Source organism: Vombatus ursinus, unplaced genomic scaffold (assembly GCF_900497805.2).
Source record: "Vombatus ursinus unplaced genomic scaffold, bare-nosed wombat genome assembly UNPS02009205.1, whole genome shotgun sequence".
Lineage (NCBI taxonomy): Eukaryota > Metazoa > Chordata > Mammalia > Diprotodontia > Vombatidae > Vombatus > Vombatus ursinus.
In genome coordinates this window covers 6,718,441-6,740,897 of record NW_020948983.1, presented here as the reverse complement: position 1 = coordinate 6,740,897, position 22,457 = coordinate 6,718,441, and the positions used below count along the sequence as shown (strand labels likewise).

At 38.5% G+C, this 22,457-nt stretch overlaps 2 protein-coding genes across 4 annotated transcripts in view; one reads left to right on the top strand and one right to left on the bottom strand.

Moving 5' to 3' along the window:
- AFAP1L2 (actin filament associated protein 1 like 2) overlaps positions 1-22,457 on the bottom strand; it is a 138,973-nt gene that overhangs the window by 44,961 nt on the left and 71,555 nt on the right. For all 3 annotated transcript variants that reach the window (XM_027851682.1, XM_027851683.1, XM_027851684.1), the window contains 3 exons: positions 22,234-22,362; positions 14,675-14,767; positions 12,544-12,638 (listed from right to left, as the gene is read on the bottom strand). In XM_027851682.1, the coding sequence (XP_027707483.1) occupies positions 12,544-12,638; positions 14,675-14,767; positions 22,234-22,362 (317 nt within the window). The remainder of the gene's footprint in view (positions 1-12,543; positions 12,639-14,674; positions 14,768-22,233; positions 22,363-22,457) is intronic.
- The window catches only part of VWA2 (von Willebrand factor A domain containing 2), a 131,005-nt gene that overhangs the window by 96,218 nt on the left and 12,330 nt on the right, over positions 1-22,457 (top strand). The gene's annotated exons all lie outside the window — the stretch shown is intronic.

Genomic DNA, 22,457 nt, shown 5'->3' with positions numbered 1-22,457 from the left:
TACCCCAATCTACAAAAAACAAAACAAAAAACTTACACTTTGCTCTACTGCTCCCTAATGCAATCATCCTATCCCTCTCTCTCTTCCTTTTTACTGCCAAAGTCTTGAACCTAATCAACACTCGCTGCCTCCAACTTTTTCACCATCCACTTACTCTTCAACCCCTTGCAATTTAGCTTCTGCTCCCACCACTTGACCAAAACTGTTCTTGCCAGGGTTGCCATTGACCTTTTAACCACTAGATCTGATGGGTTTTTCTTTGGCCTAATCACCTTTGACCCCTCTACAACTTTTGCCATCATTGAACACTCCTTCAGGATATGTGCTTTTACCTCCTTTGACTCTCAAGACATTGTTCCTTCCTCCTTTTCTTCATGTTTGCCTGTCTGCTCCTTTTTAATCACCTTTGCTGGATTATCACCCAGCAATTAATCCTATCCTGTTACTGTGGGCATTGGTCCCCAGGGCTCTGCATTAGGCCCTCTTCTCCTTTCTCTTTACACTCTCTCCCAGATCTCATCAGCTCTCATTTTCCCGCAGATGACTCCAACAATCTGTATTATAGGATAATAGATCAAGACTTGGCCATTTAGTCTGTCTCATTTTGCAGGTAAGGAAACTGAGGCCCAAGGAAGTTAAGTGACTCGCCCAAGATCAAATGGGTAGTAAACAGCAGATGTAGGATTTGGGTCCAGGTTTTCTGACTCTAGAAACAGTGCTTTTCCTACCATGCCATGATGAGCTTTAGTCATGCATCAGCTCCTTGCTAGTTATGTCCCCCTGGATATCCTGCAGGCATCTTAAAACTTACTATGTCTAAAACATTACTTATTAAGAATTTATTACTGTATTAATAATTATATAATACTGTATTATACATTACCCTGTTAATTATATATGTATGTATATGTATGTGTGTGTGTGTGTGTGTGTGTATATATATATATATATATACATATAATATTGTATTAAGAACTTATTACTGTATCCTCCTAAACCAGTCTATCTGCCACACTTCCTCATTTCTGGTGAGGGCACCACCATCCTTCTAATTATTCAGGTTTGTAACCTTAGAATGAGCATCAGTTCTTCCCTCTTCCATCTCCCCATATACAACAGTGGCCAAGTCTTATCAATTCTACTCCCATAACATGTCTCAGATTTTCCTTTCTCCCCAATCATATGGCAACAACTTTAGTTCAGGTCCTCATTACCTCTAGTCTATAATAGCATCCTAACTGTAACATCCCTGCTTCCATTCTCTCCCCTCTCCAATCTATCTGCTATACAGCTTCCAAAATAATTTTAAGGTATAGGTCTGACCATGCTCAAACATTTTGAGTAGTTCTGCATTACCTCTAGAATAAAATACAAATTTCTTAGCCTGGAATTTAAGGCCCTCTACAATGTGGCTCCAAACTACCTCTTCCACACTTATTTCATGCTGTCTTTTTTCACAAAGTCTTATGTTCTACTCAAACTGGAGCACTTGCTGGTCCCCAAACTTGACATCCCTCTCCTGCCTTCCTCAATTCCCCACAAGTTTACTGTTAGGCATAGAATGTTCTCCCTCCCTCTTCATGCTTGTCTTCTTTCAAGGATCATCTCAAATGGGATCATCTTTGTGAAACTTTTCCTGATTCCTCCAGTTGGTAATGTCCTCCTCCTCCTCAACTGTCCTTGCAGTAGACATATATGCTGTATTTCCCCAATTATATATAATCTACTGGAGGTCAGGGACTTTTGTCTGTGTGACTTTGTCTCTTGGGTAACTGAAATAGTGCCTCATACATTTTGGGGAAGGCTGAAACTGTGATTTCATTGATGTAATAAATGCACAATGTCAAAACTCCTTCCACATTAATGCAATTAGATTGCTTATAAAGCTAGGCTAAGAGAGAAGCCTCGGGCACTGGGAGGTTAAGCAAACTGTCCATGGCTGCACAATTAATATGTGGAGGAGCAGTACTTGAACCAGATCTCACTGATTCCAAGTCTAGTCCTATATCAGCTCCACCAGACCGACCTCGCCTTGAATATAATAGGCACTTAGTAAAAGTCGGTTGAATATAATTGAATTCATGTGCCCCTCATTGTAACCAAACTGTACCACTCTTCATCCCTTAAATGTATCTCATACTTTTGTGTCTTTGGTCAGATCATTCCTAAAACGGAATGCTTTTCCTTTCCCTCTACCCCTCTGCCTTTCAAGGACCAGTTCAAAGATTATACCACCCATGAGACCTGCCCTCATCCCAAGAGTGTGTGAACAGTTGCCTCTTTCATTCCTGAACTCCCAGAGCATTGTCTTCATACCTCTTATATTTATAACCTTTCAACTTATATCATAGTTACTTATGCATATGTTTAGATTCCTTAAGAGCAGAGACTGTGGCATTCATTTTTGTATGTATCACAATGAACTGGACATAGCAGGCATTCAGTACATGTTTGCCAAACAAAAGAGAATCAGTAAAATTTGATCTCATCAAGGAACAGAGATGAACTTGTACTTATCTAACAATAATACTATGTATGAGGCAATGAGAGGCCGCTGGCCCAGATCATGAGCCAGCAGCATGTTCCAAGTGCTGGGCTGCTAAAGGCCTCCATCTGCCTTCCTATTCTCTCATTCGCAGGACACTTGACAAATTGGAAGCATTGATGGGCCACTCAGGACCTGTCCTCAGTTACCTTGGTTAGACTCACAGACTGAGCCATCCCCCACACTCCTATTCCTCTCTGCCCTAAGGCTTGAGGAACATAGCAATCTCAAAAAATACAGGAACTTCTCAGTAGAGAGATGACAACAAAAATGTGCAGAATGAAGACTATGATGCGAGGCATGATCAATGTATTAAAGGTTGGGGAGTGGGCGGTGGAGGAGAGTGAAGTCTGAAGAAGTGTCAATAATGTTGGGAAAAAATAGACTTCTGGTGCCAAGATGGCAGAGGAAGGAACCTTCTGAAGCCCTCCCAAATTCTCCTCCAAACAGCTAGAAAATCACCTCAGAGTTGATCTAGGAGCAGGAAAGCAGCTTACCAGCCCAGCAGGAAAGGTCTGTCTCTCTGGGGTGGGAGGGGAGTGAAGTCCAAGAGCTGCAGCAGCAGCCAGACTCACAGCAGGGGTCCTGAAGCAAGGCTCTAAGCCTGGGCAATCCACCAGCAAGGGCCCACCCTCCTGCAAGTCAGCAGCCCCCTAGGCAAGTGAGCACTCTGTGAAGCACTGCAAGGTCCCACTCCAGTGACACCACTCCCAGCAAGGCCTTGACCCCATTGCTGGCCACTAGTTAAGACCCGTTCCCAGAGTGGGCCAGCAGTGAGAACCTGCCACTGGGGCCTACCAGCACAGAGATTCCATTTCCATAGCAAACCAGCAGCAGGACCCCACCCATTGGGAAGACTAGCAGCAAAATCCCTCCTCCAGGGCCAGCCACCAGAAAGACTCAGTTACCATAGCACCCTAGTAGCAAGGCCCCACCCCTGGAGCAGGCCAGTAGCTAAACCCCACACCCAGGGGAGGCCAACAAGGAGGCCCTACCCCCCAGTACAAGCCAGAGGAGAAGCCTCCCCTCCAGAGAAAGCAAGCATCTAAGCCCCAACACCCACTGAAAGCCAGTAGTAAGACTCAGAGCCCCAGCCCAAAAAGCCTGGGACAGGGCAGGACCAGAGCCCAACTCTCATATAAAAACACCAAGTCACAAAAAAAAGGTAGAAAAAATGAGCCAAAAAAAAAAGTTTGATTACATGAAATTACTATGGTGATAGGGAGGATCAAGGCATAAACATAGAGGAGGAAGTGTCAAAATAGCTACATGTGAAGCCTCAAAGAAAAATGTAATTTGTGGTATTACTGGATCAAAGGATATGCACAGTTTCATAGCCCTTTGGGCCTAGTTCCAAATTGCTCTCCAGAATGGTTGGATCAGTTCACAATTCCACCTACAATGTATTAGTGTTCCAATTTTCCCACATCCTCTCCAACATTTATCATTTTCCTGTTTTGTCATGTTAGCCAATCTGATAGGTGTGATATGGTACCTCAGAGTTGTTTTGATTTGCATTTCTCTAATAAATAGTGAGTTAGAGCATTTTTTCTTATGACTATAGATAATTTCAATTTCTTCATCTGAAAACTACCTGTTCATATTCTTTGACCATTTATCAACTGGGGAATGACTTCTATTCTTTTAAATTTGATTCAGTTCTCTATATATTTAAGAAATGAGGCCTTTATCAGAGACACTGGCTGTAAAAAAATTATAGATAGAGAACATTATGAAAGCAAAATGGATGATTTTGATTACATTAAATTGAAAAGTTGTTGCACAAACAAATCCAATGCAACCAATATTAGAAGGAAAGTAGAAAGCTGGGAAACAATTTTTAAAAGGAATTTTAAAAAACAAATTAGAGAAGTAGAAGAAAATTTTGGAAAAGAAATGAGAGTAATGCAAGAAAATCACACACACACACAAAGAGTCAATAGCATGAGAAAAGATATACAAACATTTACCAAGGAAAAACAACCCTTTGAAAAACAGAATTGGCCAAATAGAAAAGGAAGTACAAAAGCTCACTGAAGAAAATAATTCCTTAAAAATTAGAGTTGAACAAGTGGAAACTAATGACTCCATGAGATATCAACATATGATAAAATAAAATTTAAAAAGTTAAAAAATAGAAGAAAATGTAAAATTTCTCACTGAAAAATCAACCAAACTAGAAAATAGATCTAGGAGAGATAATACAAAAATTATTGGACTACTTGAAAGCTATGATAAAAAAAAAAGCCTGGATAACATCTTTCAAGAAATTATTTTAAAAAAAAACTGCCTTGATATATTAGAACTAAAGGGAAAAACAGACATCAAAAGATTTTACCAATTACCACCTAAAAGAGGTCCCAAAATGAAAACTCCTAGGAACATCATATCCAAATTCCAGAGCTCACAGATCAAAGGGAAAGTATTGCAAGCAATCAAAAAGAAACAATTCAAATATCATGGAGCTACCATCAGGATTACACAGGATTTGGCAGCCTCCACATTAAAGAACCAGAATATCTGGAATATGATATACCAGAAGGCAAAGGAGTTAGGATTAAAACCAAGAATCATCTACCCAGCAAAATTTAATATAATCTTTCGGGGGAAAAAATTGATGTTTAATGAAATAGAGGACTTTTAAGCATTTCTAATTAAAAGACCAGAGCTGAATAAATAATTTGACCTCTAAATATAAGACTTAAGAGAAACGTAAAAAGGTTAAAAAAGAAACAACAAAGAAAAAAACATGAGAAATTCAATAAGGTTAAACTATTTATATTTCTATATGGCAAGATCATATTTGTAACTCTTAACAACTTTATCACTATAAGAGCAATTAGAAGAAATATATGTAGACAGAGGGGGTGGATATAAGGCAATTTTGATGGGATGATACCCCCAAAAACAAAATAAAGGGGTGATAAAGAAAATTGCACAGGAAGAAGGTGGGGGGAGAGTTGAATGAGGTAAATTATCCCACATAAAAGAGGCATGAAAGAGTTGTTATAATGGAAGGGGAGATGGGTGGGGAAGGGTGATAGGCAAAGCTTAAACCTTACTCCCATCAAAATTGGTTCAAAGAGGGAATAACATACACACTCGGTTGGATATAGAAATCTACTTACTCTTTAAAGAAGTAAAATTGGGCTGGGGCAGCTAGGTGGTGCAGTGGATAGAGCACCAGTCCTGTACTCAGGAGGATCTGAGTTCAGATCCGGCCTCAGACACATAACACTCACTAGCTGTGTGACTCTGGGCAAGTCACTTAACCCCAATTGCCTCACCAAAAAAAAAAAATTAAGAAGGAAGTAAAATGGAATAATAGAAGGGAGAGGGGAACTGATAAAAGGGAGGATATATTGGGGAAGGTAGTGATCAGAAGAGGGAAAGATTGTGAAGAGGGAAAGAGTGAAGTGTAAGAGAGAAGCAGGTATAAGCAAGCAAAAAATAGCATGGAGGGAAATACAGTTAGTTATCATAACTACAAATGTGAATGGGATAAACTCACCCATAAAACAGAAGCAGATATTAGAATGGATTAAAAGCCAGCATCCCTCAATATATCATTTACAAGAAACACATCTGAAGCAGAGAGATACACACAGGGTAAAGGTAAGGGACTGGAGCAGAATCTATTATGCTTCAACTGAAGCAAAGAAAGCAGGAATGGCAATCGTGATCTCAGACAAAGCAAAAGCAAAAATAGGTCTCATTAAAAGAGATAAAGAAGGAAACTATATCTTGCTGAAAGGTACCATAGACAATGAAGTCATGTCAATACTAAACACATATGCAGCAAGTGGTATACCATCTAAATTTTTGAAGGAGAAGTTGAATGAGTTACTGGAGGAAATAGATAATAAAACTAAACTAGTGGGGGAACCTCAACTTTCCCCTCTCAAAACTAGATAAACCTAACCAAAAAATAAACAAGAAAGAAGTTAAGGAGGTGAATAAAATTCTGGAAAATTTAATATGATAGATCTTTGGAGAAAATTGAACGGGAACAGAAAGGAATATACCTTTTTCTCAGCAGCACATGGTGCCTACACAAAAATTGACCATGTGTTATAACATAAAAACCTCACAATCAAATGCAGAAAAGCAGAAATAGTAAATGCATCCTTTTCAGATCATAATGCAAAAAAAAATTACATTTAATAATAGACAATGGAAAGAAAGATTAAAAATTAATTGAAAATTAAATAATCCAATCCTAAAAAACAAGTGGGTCAAAGAACAAATCATAGAAACAATCAATAATTTCATAAAGAAAATGACAACAATGAGACAACATGCCAAAATTTATGGGATGAAGTCAAAGCAGTATTTCAGGGAAAATATCTCTAATTACTTACTTACATCAATAAAATAGAGAAAAAGGAGGTCAATGAATTGGGTATGCAACTAAAAAAATTAGAAAAAGAACAAATTAAAAATTCTCAATTAAACACCAAATTGAAAATCCTAAAACTCAAAGGAGAGATTAATAAAACTGAAAGTAAGAAAACCATTGAGCTAATAAACAAAACTAGAAGCTGGTTTTATGAAAAAAAAAAAACAATTGATAAACCATTGGTTAATTTGATTTAAAAAAAGAAAGAAAAGAGCCAAATTAGTATCAAATTAGTATCAAAAAAAGGAAGAGGTGAATTCACCATCAATGAAGAGGATATTAAGACAATTGTTAGGAGCTATTTTGCCAAATTATATGTCAATAAATTTGACAATATAAATAAAATGGATGAATATCTACAAAATATAAATTACCTAGATTAACAGAAGAAATAAAATACTTAAATAATCCGATCTTAGAAAAAGAAATTGAACAAGCCATCAATGAACTTCCTAAGAAAAAGTCCCCAGGATCAGATGGGTTCACAAGCTAATTAAACAAACATTTAAACAACAATTAACCCCAATACTACATAAGCTATTTGGAAAAATTGGTGAAGAAGGAGTGCTACCAAATTCTTTTTATGACACAAATATGGTGCTGATACCAAAACCAAGAAGAGCCAAAAGAGAAAGAAAATTATAGACCAATTTCCCTAATGAATATTGAATCAAAAATTTTTAAATAAAATACTAGTAAAGAGATTATAGCAATATATCACAAGTATCATACACTATGACCAGGTGGGATTTATATAGGAATGCAGGGCTAGTTCAACATCAGGAAAACTATAAGCACACTTCACCATATTAATAACAAAACCAACAGAAATCATATGATTATCTCAATAGATGCAGAAAAATCCCCTGACAAAATACAGTACCCATTCCTATTTAAAACACTGGAGAACATAGGAATATATGGAGCTTACCTGAAAATGATAAGTAATATTTATCTAAAACCATCAGCAAGCATTATTTGTAATGGGGATAAGCTAGAAGCCTTTGTAATACAATCAGGGTGAAGCAAGGATACCCATTATCACTTCTATTATTTAATATTGTGCTAGAAATGCTAGCTATAGCAGTAAAAGAAGAAAAAGAAATGAAAGGAATTAGAATAGGCAATGAGGAAACAAAACTCACTCTTTGCTGATGATATGATGTTATACTTAGAAAATCCTAGAGAATCAACTAAAAAACTACTTGAAATTATTAACAACTTTAGCAAAGTTGCAGGATACAAAATAAACCCACATAAATCATCAGCATTTCTATATATTACCAACAAAGTCCAGAAGCAAGAGACAGAAAGAGAAATTCTATTTAAAATAACTATAGATAATATAAAATACTTGAGAGTCTACCTGCCAAGACAAACCCAGGAACTATATGAACACAACAATAAAACACTTTTCACACAAATAAAGTGCAATCTAAACAGTTGAAAAAATATTAATTGCTCATGGGTAGGCCGATCCAATATAATAAAAATGACAATTCTATCTAAATCAATCTATTTATTCAGTGCCATACCAATCAAACTATCAAAAAAAAACCTATTTTAAAGAGCTGGAAAAAGTAATGACAAAATTCATCTGGAAGAACAAAAGCTCAAGGATATCAAGGGAATCAATGGAAAAAAAAAGTGTTCTGACCATACCAGATCTCAACCTGTATATTAGTGGTAATTATCAAACCAATCGGGTACTGGCTAAGAGATAGTGGTGGATCAGTGGACTAGATTAGGTACAAATTACATCATAGTAAATGGCCACAGTAATCTAGTATATGATAAACCCAAAGATCCAAGCCATTGGAACAAAAACTCATTATTTGACAAAAAGTGCTTGGGAAAAATAGAAAACAGTTTGGCAGAAACTAGGTATAGACCAATATCTCACACTGTATACCAAGATAAGGTCAAAACGGGTATATAATTTATACATAAAGGGTGATATCATAAGCAAATTAAGAGAGCATGGAATACTTTATCTGTCAGATTTGTAGAGAAGGGAAGAATTTAGGACCAAAGAAGACAAAGAGAGCATTAAAAATGTAAAATAAATAATTTTGATTATATAGCATTAAAAATTTTTTGCACAAGCAAAACCAATGCAACCAAAATTATAAGGAAAGCAGAAAACTGGGGAGGGAGACGTGGAATTTGCAACAAGTATTTCTGATAAAGGCCTCATTTCTCAAATACATAGAGAACTGAATCATATTTATAAAAATACAAGTCATTCCCCAAGTGATAAATGATCAAAAGATATGAACAGGTAGTTTTTACACAAAGAAATCAAAGCTATCTGTAGTCATATGAAAAAATTCTCTAAATCATCATTGATCAGAGAAATGAAAATTAAAACAACTTTGAGGTACCACCTCACACCTATCAGAGTGGCTAATATGACCAAAAAGGAAAATGTTGGTTGTTGGAGGGGATGTGGCAAAACCGGGACACTAATGCACTGTTGGTGGAGTTATAAACTGATCCAACCATTCTGAAGAGTAATTTGGAACTATGCCAAAAGGGCTAGAAAATTGCATGTACCCTTTGATCCAGCAATACCACTGCTAGGTCCATATCCTAAAGACATCCAAAAAAAAAAAGGATCTATTTGTACAAAAATATTTATAGAAGCTCTTTTTGTGGTGGCTAAGAATTGGAAATTGAGGGGATGTCCATCAATTGGGGAATGGCTAAACAAGCAGTGGTATGTGATTGTAATGGAATATTGTGCTATAAGAAATGACAAGCAGGATGATTTAAGAAAAACCTGGAAAGACTTACATGAACTGATGCATAGTGAACAGAACCAGGAGAACATTATACACAGTAATAGCAATATTGTTCGATATTGAATTGTGAATGACTTAGTTATTCTCAGCAATACAATGATTCAAAACAAACCCAAAGGACTAATAATGAAGCATACTATCTGCCTCCAGAGAAAGAACTGATATTGATTAAATACAGACTGAAGCATGCTATTTTTCACTTTTTTCTTTCATTTTTTCTTTTGAGTATTTTTGTACAAAATGAGTAATATGCAAATGTTTTACATAATTGCACATGTATAACCTATATCTGATTGCTTATCATCTCAGGGAAGGAGGAGGGGAGGAAGGAGATGGATAGAATTTGGAACTCGAAACTTAAATTGAAAAAAAAAATAAGGAAACATAACTGCCTTAGTATTCATCCCATGGCAGAGACTTCGTTCGTCATTTTTACAAGGCAATACTCCATGGTGGTAACCTAGGTGATAAGCAGTTGCCTGTGTCATGCTGCTTAATGCTGTAGCTAGAATGAGTAACTTTTCATTTGCCATCCATCCTTTAAGTCTTCACTCAAGTCCTCTCCTTTCTCCATGAAGCCTTCCTTGATCACTCTAACCCTCACTGAATTTTATTTCCAAGCATGTACCACCAAACTTAGCACTTAATTGTATTCTGTCACAATTATAAGACCTGGGAGACACTGGCACAGGACTGCCTAGCATGCTATGCCTGCATGAAAGAAGGTACTGTGCTCTATGAGCAAAGCATAACTGCAGTAGCTCAAAAGAAATGTAAGCCGTGCAAATTTAGAGACATCTCCATTCCAAATGTTCATATGTACTATTTAACCCAACCTGTGGTAAAGCCTTCCGAGCTTGTATTGGTTTAATCAGCCACAGTTGGATACAATAACCCCAACATCATGATGTCATTTTGGTTCTCTTCTATTATGAAAGACAACAAACAAACTATATCAAAGCACTGCCAGTAACCTCAAGGAGCTAACATTTTATTGGGAGGAGTGGGAGTACCACATATAAACAAAAGCATATGCACCATAATTTCAAGTAGAAAGAGTATTAATACTACTAAGGGGAATGTGTTCCCATAGGAGACAGCACATGAACTAAGCCTAAAATGAAGATTGGGATTCTATTAGATCCAGTGACATCAACTTCCTTGCTATTCCACAAAGAAAACACTCCTTCTCTCAGCTCTGGCCATTTTCTCTCATTGTCCCTCATGCCTGGAATGCTATCCCTCATTTTACTTTATCTCCACCCTTCTAACTTCCCTTCAAGTTCCAACTAGAATTTCATCTTCTACCAGAAACTTTTCCCTCTTAATTCTAGCATCTTCTCTTTCTTATCTACTTCCTCCTTGGCCTATAAATAGCTTGTTTATACATATTTGTTTGCTTATGGTCTCCCCATTAAATTGTAAGCTTCTTGAGGGCAGGGAGTGTCTTTTGACTCTTTCCCCCCCCACTGCTTAGCATAGTGCCTGACACATAACAGGCCCTTAACAAATGTTTTTTGACTAAGAGTATAAGTATAGATAGTCAATTGGTATAAAACCGTGGTACAAAAACACCATGCCAAGGTTAGGGAGGCCGTTGGCCATAATATGGAGTACACAAAGGGTAGAAACCTGGAAATGTAGGCTAATGCTAGAATCTGAAGTGCTTTAAATGCCTGAGTCATCTGTATTTTATTATAGAAATGATAAGGCAACACTGAAGATTCTTTGGGCAGGGGAGTGTCATGGTGAAACCTGTGCCGTAGGTGATTTTGGCAGTGGTGTAGCAGATGGGTTGAGAGGGAAGAGAAGAGAAGGTGGGAGAACAGTTAGAAAGCCATCACAATAATCCTAGTAGGAGGTAACTGGGCCTAAACTTGCCTGGTGGTGTTCTCAGTGGAGATAAAATAATGATGGATGCAGAGAGATGTTGCTGAATTGATAAGATATAACAGTTTCTTATATAAGGGATTGGGAAGATGAGTCAAGGAGGAAATTAATGTTGCAAACCCAGGTGAGTGTAAGGTATCTTTAACAGAACAAGGAGAAGTCTGAAGTCTAGAGAGTGTTTAGAGGCAAGATGATGAATCTCATTTTGGATACAATGAGTATGTATGAGGTAGCTAGTGGAAATGCAGTTTGGAAAAGTCCAGCAAGTATGGAATTAGAGCTCAGGAAAGAGACTAAGACTGGACAGAAGTATTTGGAAGTCATCTACATAGAAACAATTGAACCCTTGGTAACTGATTCAGAAATGAAGAGAAGATTCAGGACAGAGCCTTAGGGAATACCCTTCTTAGGGGATGGAACATGGATGATGATTCAGCAAAGGAAACTGAGAAGCAATCAGCCATGTAGGAGAAACAGGGCAAACAGCGTCATACCCAAGTACGGAGAGAGTGTCCAGGAAGAAGAGGTGCCAGGCAGTATAAAATACTGCATAAAAGTCAAGAAGGAGGAAGAATGAGAAAAGGCTTTTGGATTTAGCAATTAAAGGATCAGAGGTAACACTGGAGAGGACAATTTTGGAAAAACAGTTGAGTTACCTTCTTGTCTATGACAATTTCAAGTTCAATGAGCTTATCTTCATAGCTAAATTATAAACTACCTGACCTAAAGGTTCAAGTTTTATTGTGCTTCTGTGTACCTCACAGTGTTCAACACAAATCTAAACACATAGTAGGTGTTCAAAAATTACCTTAGCTAATTAATCAATTTGCCATGGTATATAACAACCACCAAAAGATAGAGGAGGCCAAGGTTTGGGGAATCAGGACCCGACATTGGACACTTACTGTTTTAGGAGGTGGGAGATCAGGTAGGCTCTTCTGTGGGGCAGATAAGTGCTGTACCAATTCTCCATTGGTTAGAGGATCTGAGAAATTCAGTGCTGCAAAGAAGAAAATGGAGAAATGTTAGTGTGACATGTCTATTTCACAGTAGAATGCAATCTTATGCACAGGAGTTACATCTGAGAAGGAAGCCTGGTGGGATGTACTCAGAAACTACTTTGAAGACTGCATTATCTTCTCTCCAAGAATACAACACAGTAGCACCTCAGCTATAGGAAAAATTCTTTTGGAGGAACCTGTTTTGGATTTCTGGAATTTTCCTCCCCCAACTCCCCTGGGTCAAAAATGGTACAGACCACAGTGTCTTCAGTAATCATTAGACCTGCAAGAGCGATGGCTATATAGAGAGACTCAGTGTTTACCCTGTGATTATGGTTCTTTCCATCCCATAATTTATCCAGCAGGCAAACTGTTTTTGGCAGATTGGCCACCACTCAAAAGGAATACTTTAGCTGAGGTTTGGAGGCAGAGAGTGAGGGAATCATGTCTAAAAACCAGTGGCACCAAATAGTCATGTGTTTTGTGGAAAAGCCCTGTTAAGTTTTTTTTTTTTAATTATGATAACTAATACCCTTAAGAGAAATATGTGTGATGCACTAAATAGAGTCAATTTAACAGCCTGTAGGTTACCTTCAGGACTATAAGAAGGAGTCTTAGCCAATCATGATGGCAAATGTCTGTTATTCCTGCTGCCAGGAAGGCTAAAGCTGGTGGATCACTTGAACCTGGGAGTTCTGAGCTGCACCATGCTAAGATGATTAGGTGTCTACACTAAGTCTCACATCCAATATGATGAGTCCCTGGAAGCAAGCTGCTTACAAGCTGCCTTGATAAGGAGGGGCAAATCATCCTAGATTAGAAATGGAAAAGGTCAGTACTGTGCTGATCAGTAGTGAGATTGAGTCTGCGAAGTAGCCACTGCATTTCCAGTCTAGATGGATGGATGGAAGGAAAGAAGGAAGAAAAAAAGATAAAGGGGAAAAAAAGAATGAACTCTGCTGGATATCATCCTTGTAACTCAATCCAAGTTTTTATGTTAGAGGGCAAGGTAGCTTGGGGGAATGAGTAAGGATACAGGAGTCAAAACATCTAAATTCTAATCCCATCATTTTAATTAACTTTATGACCTCGGGAAAAATCATTTGACCTTTCTCAATTCAATACTAATCTCACAGAACTGTTAGAAGATAAAATGAGATAACACATTCATTGTCAGAATGTTTTGAAAAGTAAAAGATATCATGAAGATTTAAGATATGTTTTCAAATGTCCAAAGAAGTTACTCAGATTCTAAGATAATTTAGGGAAAGGAAACACACATATCTAATCGGAAGATATATACAAGACCAGGAGTAAAGCACCCAAAGTGGTTTAGTTTATAATACTAGAAATGTTACTTCTTCATCCTGATGATGATATGAATGATCAAGTGAGTGTAGGGGTGGGGAACCTGTGGCCTCGAGGTCACATATGGCATCAGCTTTGTTTGGATTCAGTCAAAGGGCTGAACTTGAGAACCTAGAGGGCCATACGTGGCCTTGAAGCTGCAGGTTCCCCTCCCCTGGTAGGGAGAATCAGTGCCTAAAGATGGAATTCTTAACCTGGGACTTTTTTTTTTTAACATTTTGATAATTGCATTTTATTTAATTGTTTTCCTTGGAAAACTTATGCATTTCTTTTATGTATTTAAAAACAATATTCTGAGAAGTGGTCTATAGGTTATACCAGACTGCCAAGGGAATCCATGACAAAAAAGGTTAAGAGACAGGTACACTTCAAGAAATGGGCATATGACCAGTTGAAAATCAAAATACTGTTATCCCAAAATACCATCCTTCAGCTGAAGAATACAGTACTGTCATCCCAAAATACAATCTTCCAGCTAAAGAATAGAATGCTGCCATCCCAAAATACTATTCTCTAAAACACAGTTCCCAGGAATAGCTCCCCAGTCTCAGCCAAAGCTTTGATGCTTAGGGTCATGGAAGAATGTGGCAGATGCTCCCTGTCACCACTCCCCTCCAGGATACAAGTCCCACCCCACCAATCAGCAGCCCTGGCCCAGATCCCATACCTTTGTCTTTGTCTTTTCCTTTGCCTTCTATCTCCACAGGCGGCTGCTTATGGGTTGTAACTTTGTTCATGTAAATATATTCCTCATCAGAACCTACGGAATAACAAAAGGCAAGACTCACTTTAACTCTTACCAAAAGAAAAGATGATGGAGAACTTGGTTATACTGCCAGGTTACTGTTGTTTGTGTTGAGGAGATCCTATTTTTATCTGCCTTACCAAAAAATATAGATGCAAAAGGAATCAAGAATTTGAGTTGATCTAAAAAGAACTGATTTTGGGGGTCAGCAGTCCTTCCAAAGTGGGGTGCCATGTTGCTGACTACTCCCTTCTCCAGCCCCATTTTCTGGCATGCATGTACCGTAGGTGGCCACTAGAGTGAACAAGTGAACAAGGAGAGACCAATGTTCAAAATTCCCTTCCCTGTTCTACCAATTAGAAATTACTTTGTGTTAATAAACTCCTCTTTTAAAACACAGATATTCCTTAGTAGGGGTAAGCTTTCCACACCCTTTAATGTGAACTGCTTTAATCAAATAGTTAATCTTTGACCTAAGGAACTGGGATTTTGTTTAAAGCATGAGGCAACAGCTCTGGCCTGAGTTGGTACCACAGTGGAGAGGTTTGAACAGTTAGGAAGAAAATGACAAGATTGCCTGCCAGATGTGTGTCACTGTGTGTATTTATATGGGTACAGGTGAGGATGTTTTAAGGAGGTAAAAATGTGCCATTCACTTTCTTTCCAATTTGGTATGGGAGCTCCCTTGGAAGCAAGCAACTCCTTCAGAAAATAAAGTCATATTAGTCAAGAAACCTGCTTTATGCCTTGACTATACCTCAAAGGTTAGTCTACCATGGCATACTCTATTTCTAATGCATTAAGAATATTGTTTTCATTCAAAAGACAAAGACAGCACAGTTACCTCATCTTAGAAACCTCCTGCATTTATCGGATGGCCCTTTAGTTCAGATTTTCTAACTATGTATAGCTAATCAATTCAGTTAATTAGTAAATGAGAATATTGAAGCCAAGGTTCTAGTCTCAGCTCCACTATTAACCATCTGTTTGAACCTGGAGCAGTGTGGCATAACGGGCAGAGAGTTGGCTTCAGTCAGGAGAACCTCTCAATGCCCAAGGCAAATCTTCAAAACTATAAGTTGCAGAGCAAGTACCAGTCTGCATGGGTGGAGGGCACTTTCAGTCTTTTTGTATTTGTTTATGCTTTATTCTCTGCTACCTGGCCTCCTTGCTGTTTCTCAAACATAACTCCATCCCTTTTCACTAGTGATCCTTCATGCCTGGAATTTCTTCCTCCTCTCTCTTTACTTCCTGGCTTCCTTCAAGACTCAGCTCAAATCCCACCTTCAGCAAGAGGCCTTTCCTGGTCCTCCCTTCCCTCCTACTGCTAGTGACTTCCCTCTGAGACTACCTCCCATTCATCCTGTGTATATCTTGTATGTTCATAGTTGTTTACATACTGTCTCCCCCATTAGAATGTGAGTTCCCTGAGAACAGGGATGATGTCTTTGCCTTTCTTTGTATCCCCAGCACTTAGCACAATGCCTAATACATTGTAAAGCACTTAATAAATACCTGCTGACTAACTCACTGATTGGGAAGTTCTTAAACCAATGAATTCAAAGCTCAAGTCTGTTCTCTCCCCTCATTTCCTCCCTTCCTCCCAAGGAAGCAAGGTCCGTCCTTTATTGTATCTCTGTTTCACTTTGTCGTACAGAGATGATGATAAAGATAATGGGAGCAATAACATCGATAATTGATTTCACAGGGTTGTTGAAGCCAACTTTCAGTTAATATCACTGAGAGCAGATTGATAAAGTAGAAACATTTACTTCAATACTTAAAGGATCTGTGATTTCACCTCTGTGAGAATTCCCTCCACAGATGCAGACCTCAACTTCTTTTTTCGCCTCAGCAGCAGATTGTCCTAAGTTGCTGTGATGAGGGAAAAAAATCATCACAGTGCAACCAGCCTTCTGGTGATGAGCTTCTCCAAGCTTAGCTAGGCCAGTCCTTGGACAGCAGGCCTGTGATGCATCCCTGGCTAGCACTGAAAACCTTTTCAGCCTGGTAAAATCTGACAGAGCTTGTGTATCCTTAGCAGAGCATATGAGAACCTTGAGCAGCCAGGGCACATCTAAGGAAGGCTTTAGTGTACTATGTTATACAAATGCCAGTTAGCATAATAAGTTACTCTTATTGTTATTACTAACAATAACTTTGCTCCTTTAACAAATAATGTCCTCTTATTTTTGGCATGCTTCCACACATGGAAAGGCCTATTCAGTAGTATTTATTTTGTTATCAGGGACTTACGTATTTGGCTAAGATTAACTCATTATCGCACTACGTGTGTGCTCAGATCCATCCAAAACACTGTCATATGGAGCCCAAGTGCTCTTGACCCTTGACATGGGTACATCTTAAATAACCACAAATGATCAACCCAGATAAAAACACCCAATTAGGCAAAATCATGAGGTCAAATCAACCAGTCTGGATAGTTGAAGGGTAAGGCTCATAGATTTAGAGCCTGGTTTGAGGGGTAGGGGGTTGGGGAGGCTAAGAGACTAATGAAGTGTAAAACCCTAATTTTACAATTGAGGAAACTAAGGCATGCAGTGGTTAAATTACTAGCCAAAATCAATATTTTTGCCATTCTGGTGTAACTTAACCTAGTACATACTAAGTAAAATCTCTGGACATATCATACTTAAAGGACTTTATCCATCAGCAGAAAAACATGCAATGAACCAATTCTGGTAAGAACACATAACATTCAATGTAACAGAGCTTCATATTCAAGCCAACATTTGGCTTGAAATTTTCATTGTATAATGACGCTCATAGTGGGGGCAGGGGTGGTATTTCTCTGAGCACTGGGTGGTTGGGGAGGGGTTAAAGAGAACTTTAGGTGCTTTTGAGAAGAGCTACAAAAGGAAAAAGTGGTTTTGTTTGGGCCAGAAGAATACTTCACATCTCCATCCATTTGACAAGGCAGCTGCTAGAATATGATAAGGATAGACAACAGGATGTCTGTGTGGGCAAGAGGCAGAAGGGTGCCATTCAGCCAGGAATGAGAGAGCTAGGTTTTATCTCGGCTCTGCCGCTAACTACATGTGTGATTTTGTGCAAACCTTCACCCCTCCTGGGCCTCAGTGTTCCTCATCTGAATGGTCTCCAAAGTCCTTTGTAATTCTAAGATTCTATGACATTCAGGAGAACATTTAGCTGAACAAAAGCTTGTTTCTGATTGTACCTGGCCTGATAAAAGACACAAAAATGGCTGACCAAATCTCCAGTCGCATAAGGTACAATAAACAGTACCCTGTCAAGTCCTTAATAAATAAATACCACTGTACAGATCCCTCCATTCATAGGTGGCTTGCCAAAGATGCTAAGAAGTTACTTTTTAAAGTAATACAATGAAAGACCACATGACAAGAATGTAATATTTACCTTTAAGAAAAAAATCTTTTAACTTTTAGACTCCCCAAAACACTTGGAAATACACACAATGTTAAACATTTTAAGATGATAGAGTATGGGGAAATATTTCCCACTAAAGTTTAAATTTTGATAAGCTTTATGGGGGAAAATAGCATCTTTTATCTGCAATAAAATCTTCTCAGACTAATTTAATTTCCTAGTTGGACAGATTGGCATGTTTGGTAGACTGAGGAACAAGGGAGATCTGTGAGTGACTATGTCTTGAATAACACAGCTAATAATAAACTAGGAAAAGATAGTCTAGAAACTAACTCACATAGCTATTAGATTTTTTTTTAAATGGCCAGAGCACTATTGTTAGAAGATGATTATTAATAGATGTCAGCACAGAAAGCATGGCCAGAGGGATCTACATGGGGTTCAGTATGGATTTGATCATTTTATCAATGGCCTGGATAAAACTGAGAACATATGTAATTGAATGGCCAGATAAAACATTAACCTCTAAAAAACAAATGAAAGCTAGTCCCCAGGATGCCAAGAAGGGTGGCAGCAGGGTATAGCAGAGTATTGGATCTGCAGAGAGCGGACCTGGTTCACCTCCCAGCTTAGCAACCAAGCCTCATCTATCTCTCTGGACCTGAGTTTCTTCATCTACAAAATGAGAGAACTGGATCTTCTCTAAAGTGTCTCCTTGGTCTAAATCCTATGGAGCTCGAAGTCTTCTGTAAAACTCACTCAAATGCAGACTTTCTTGATGCTATGCCCTGCCCCTTTAATCCAGCCACAATGAATGAAGAAATGAAAAACATTTGTTCATTTATTATGTGCTTATTACGTACTGAGCACTGTGCTAAAAAGACACAAAAACAAACAGGCAAGATAATCTACAAATATTCTTTCTCCATGTCCTTATGGCCTCTTATTTGTACTTTTGTGAATTTCCCAGGTTCATTTCTGTTTTGTAGTTATTATGACTTATCATTCCTGCTCGACTGTGAACTCCTTGAGGGCAGGAACTATGTTGTTTTCATCTTTTCCCCCATAGTGCCTAGGATACATAGTTACCAACTATGGGGCCAGGTTCGAGGGGCTGTCTTTAATGGTTTTGTGACAACTTTGAAGGACATCTTCAGTGGAGTGCATCAGGAATCTGTGCTTGGCATTGAACTCCTTAACATTCATTCAACAATTATTTATTAGTTGCCTACTAAGTGCCCGGTGCTGTGCTAAGTACAGAGAATACAAAGACAAAACATCAATCATTTTAGAGACATGGATGCTACTCTTAACAAATATGAAGATGACACAAAATGAGGTGGATGACAGATTCAAGATTAAAAAAAATCATGGCAGGCTGGAATATTAAGCTGAATCTAATAAGATGAAATTCTATGGGGACAGATGTAAAGTCTTATACTTGGGTTCAAGAAATTGACTTCCCAAGTACAAAACAAGGGGAGACATGGAGATGTGTGTGTGTGTGTGTGTGTGTGTGTGTGTGTGTGTGTGTGTGTGTATCTTCAAAAAAGATCTGAGAGTTTTCATGAGAGCTTAGTATGGGTCAACAGTGTGATATGGCAGCTCCTAAAAAAAGTGAATGTGTCCTTGGGCTGTTAGGAAAGGCACAGCTTCCAGGAATAAAGAAGTAATAATCCTATAATCCTGGCCCTAGTCAGACAACTTCTGGACTAGTACATTCAGTTCTGGACATCATACTTTAGGGACGATATTGATGAGATGAGAATGTTCAGCAGAAGACTAATAAAGGTCTTTGACTCCACGCCTATAAAGATCAGCTGAAGGAATTGGTGATGTTTAGCCTACAGAAGAGTTAGGCATGATATTATAGCTTTCTTCAAATACTTGAAAGGACATTGTTGGGAAGGCATAGGGACTGAATCTATGATTTTGCTGGTAGAGGGAATTTCTGGATGAGGAATCTCTCTCTTTCAGTGCAGATTGGCATCTTCAGAACAATTTATAATCTTGAGAGAATTGCCTTGCCCAGTGATAATGATGCACAGATAATATGTGGCAGAGTCAGGAACTGAATTCAGGTCTTCCTTACTTCAAGGCCAGATTTTAATCTACTTTGTCATGTCATGTAGAAGAAGGCTTATAATTGTTGTTTGGCTGCAGGAGGGCAAAGCTAAGAACAATGAGTGAAAGTTGCAAAGGGGGAAATTGGTGTTAGGAAGGCCTTGAAAACAATTAGAGCTACTAAAAAGTGGAATGGGATGCTTCAGGACATAGGGAGCGGGGCTCCCCTTCATTGGGGTTATTCAAAGAAAGGCCTAATGGCCTACTTGTTCAAAATGTTGTCATAGGGATTCTTTTGAGGTTTGTGTTGAACTAGGTGAGTGCTGAGGCCCTTTCTTACTCTGAAATTCTGTGATTCTCTGATCAATAAATATATGTTGAATTAAAATTGTTCAGGGACTGATTTTGTATAGAACATAAAAAGGTCCAGAAATCACTTTGGATAAAGGCCAATGTTAGCAATCTAATCCTAGTTTTACAAAGCAAGTACTACTTTGGGATCACTGAGACAGTTTGAAATATGGTCACTTTCTTGTCATAAGATTACTTTGCTTTACGTGTAAGGTTGTAAGTAAAATCCCAAAAGGTTATAAGTAAATTCAATGGTTTTAAGTCAGTTTCTATTTTGAATGGACTGGGTCACAGCTATCTAAAGGAATGCCATGTAAAATCCTTTTTAAAATGTGTAACCGGGGCAGCGAGGTGGTACAGTGGATATAGCACTGGCCCTGGAGTCAGGAGGACTTGAGTTTAAATTCGGCCTCAGACTCTGGGCAAGTCACTTAATCTCAATTGTCTCGCAAAAAAAAAAAAGTATATAACCATCTTGTAAACAGCCCATAACTTATCTTCTCTGCAGTCTGGATCTTCATATACTGTACTGGAATTCTTTAGTGTGAAGCTCATGAATACTTGGTATTGCTCAGATAACTTATGATAAGAAATCTTAGGAAACATTGACAAGAGCTAGGGAACAATTCAGAAGAAAGACCCAAATTAACTGGAGGCTGGGTGCTAATAAGAGGTAAAGGGACTAGAATCTGTATAGCCCAGAGAAAACTGAGGGAAATACAGTGAGTTTCATGCATATGAAGCTCTATTTCACAGAGGTTGAAAACTACCTTCCCCAAGAGCAGAACAAGAGATGAGAAAGTGACCTTCATTAAGCTCTAGCCTGTGGATTCTTAGACTAAATATAAGGAAGAACTTCCTGAGAGGGAAGTAAGGGGTGGTCATGGGTTGGGGCATTTCCTTCTCTGATTCCTAGGATAGTTTTGGTCATGTTCTGCCAACAAGGCAGGGAGATAAATCCCCTTCTACCAGCCCAAAGACTCGAATATATTTTTAAAGTAAAAAAGCAAAGTAAAACAAAACAAAAATCCTTGAAAATTGCCATCTTCTTCCCTCCTGAAAAACACCTAGAGTTCAGGATTTTGTGGTTTTGAATGCCTCCAAACTATGTTTCCCTGAGCTTCCTTTTCTGCCTCAGGTCAAGGTTACAACAGTAACTTTTCCAGAGTAAACACACCAGACCACAAAAGCCAGTCACTGCAAAGAATAGCTTATTTGAAAAAAACAGTCTGCTGCTCTAAGGCACTGGCGCTTTTACTGATGGGACCAAAGAAATGCTTCAAACCACCACGACTCCTTACTAATATGCAAACGATTATTCTTTATTTCTAGACTAAATCCCTCAAGCTAAAGCATAAGCCAATTACCACATTACTCTTTGATCAACTAAACAAACATTACAAAATTTTCTACCATGTGCTGGGCATGGGGATACTAGCACAAAAGTGAGATAATTCCTGCCCTCAATGAGCCTACTCTACCACAGTATATACTCTGCATATGCCCGCTTGCCTCCCCTTGCCCAAACCTGTGTCACTACAAACTAGTACTTCTTCTGCTATCCAAAGCACAGATTATCTGGGAATGGAAAGATGATTCCACAAATAATCGTTTCCTTCCCCCAAGACTTCAAAAAAGGAAGAGTGTCAAGATGGCCTGGGAGGAGCACCCTCAGGAAGGGATGACTCAGGACTTACTGCTGGTCTTTGTGTAGAGCCGAAGGAGATCAGTAAGGAAGCTCTTTCTCACCACAGCGGTGCTACTCAGGTTCTCCTTGTCTAGAATCTTCAAAAAAGCATCCAGTTCTGTAAGCAGCTGTTCCAGGGCTAAAAAAAGAAAAAAGCTTATAAAAACAGTGTAAAAGAAAGGCAGTGTGGGATGATGAAAGTCAGAATGGTACACTGAAAGAAGGAGTAGACTG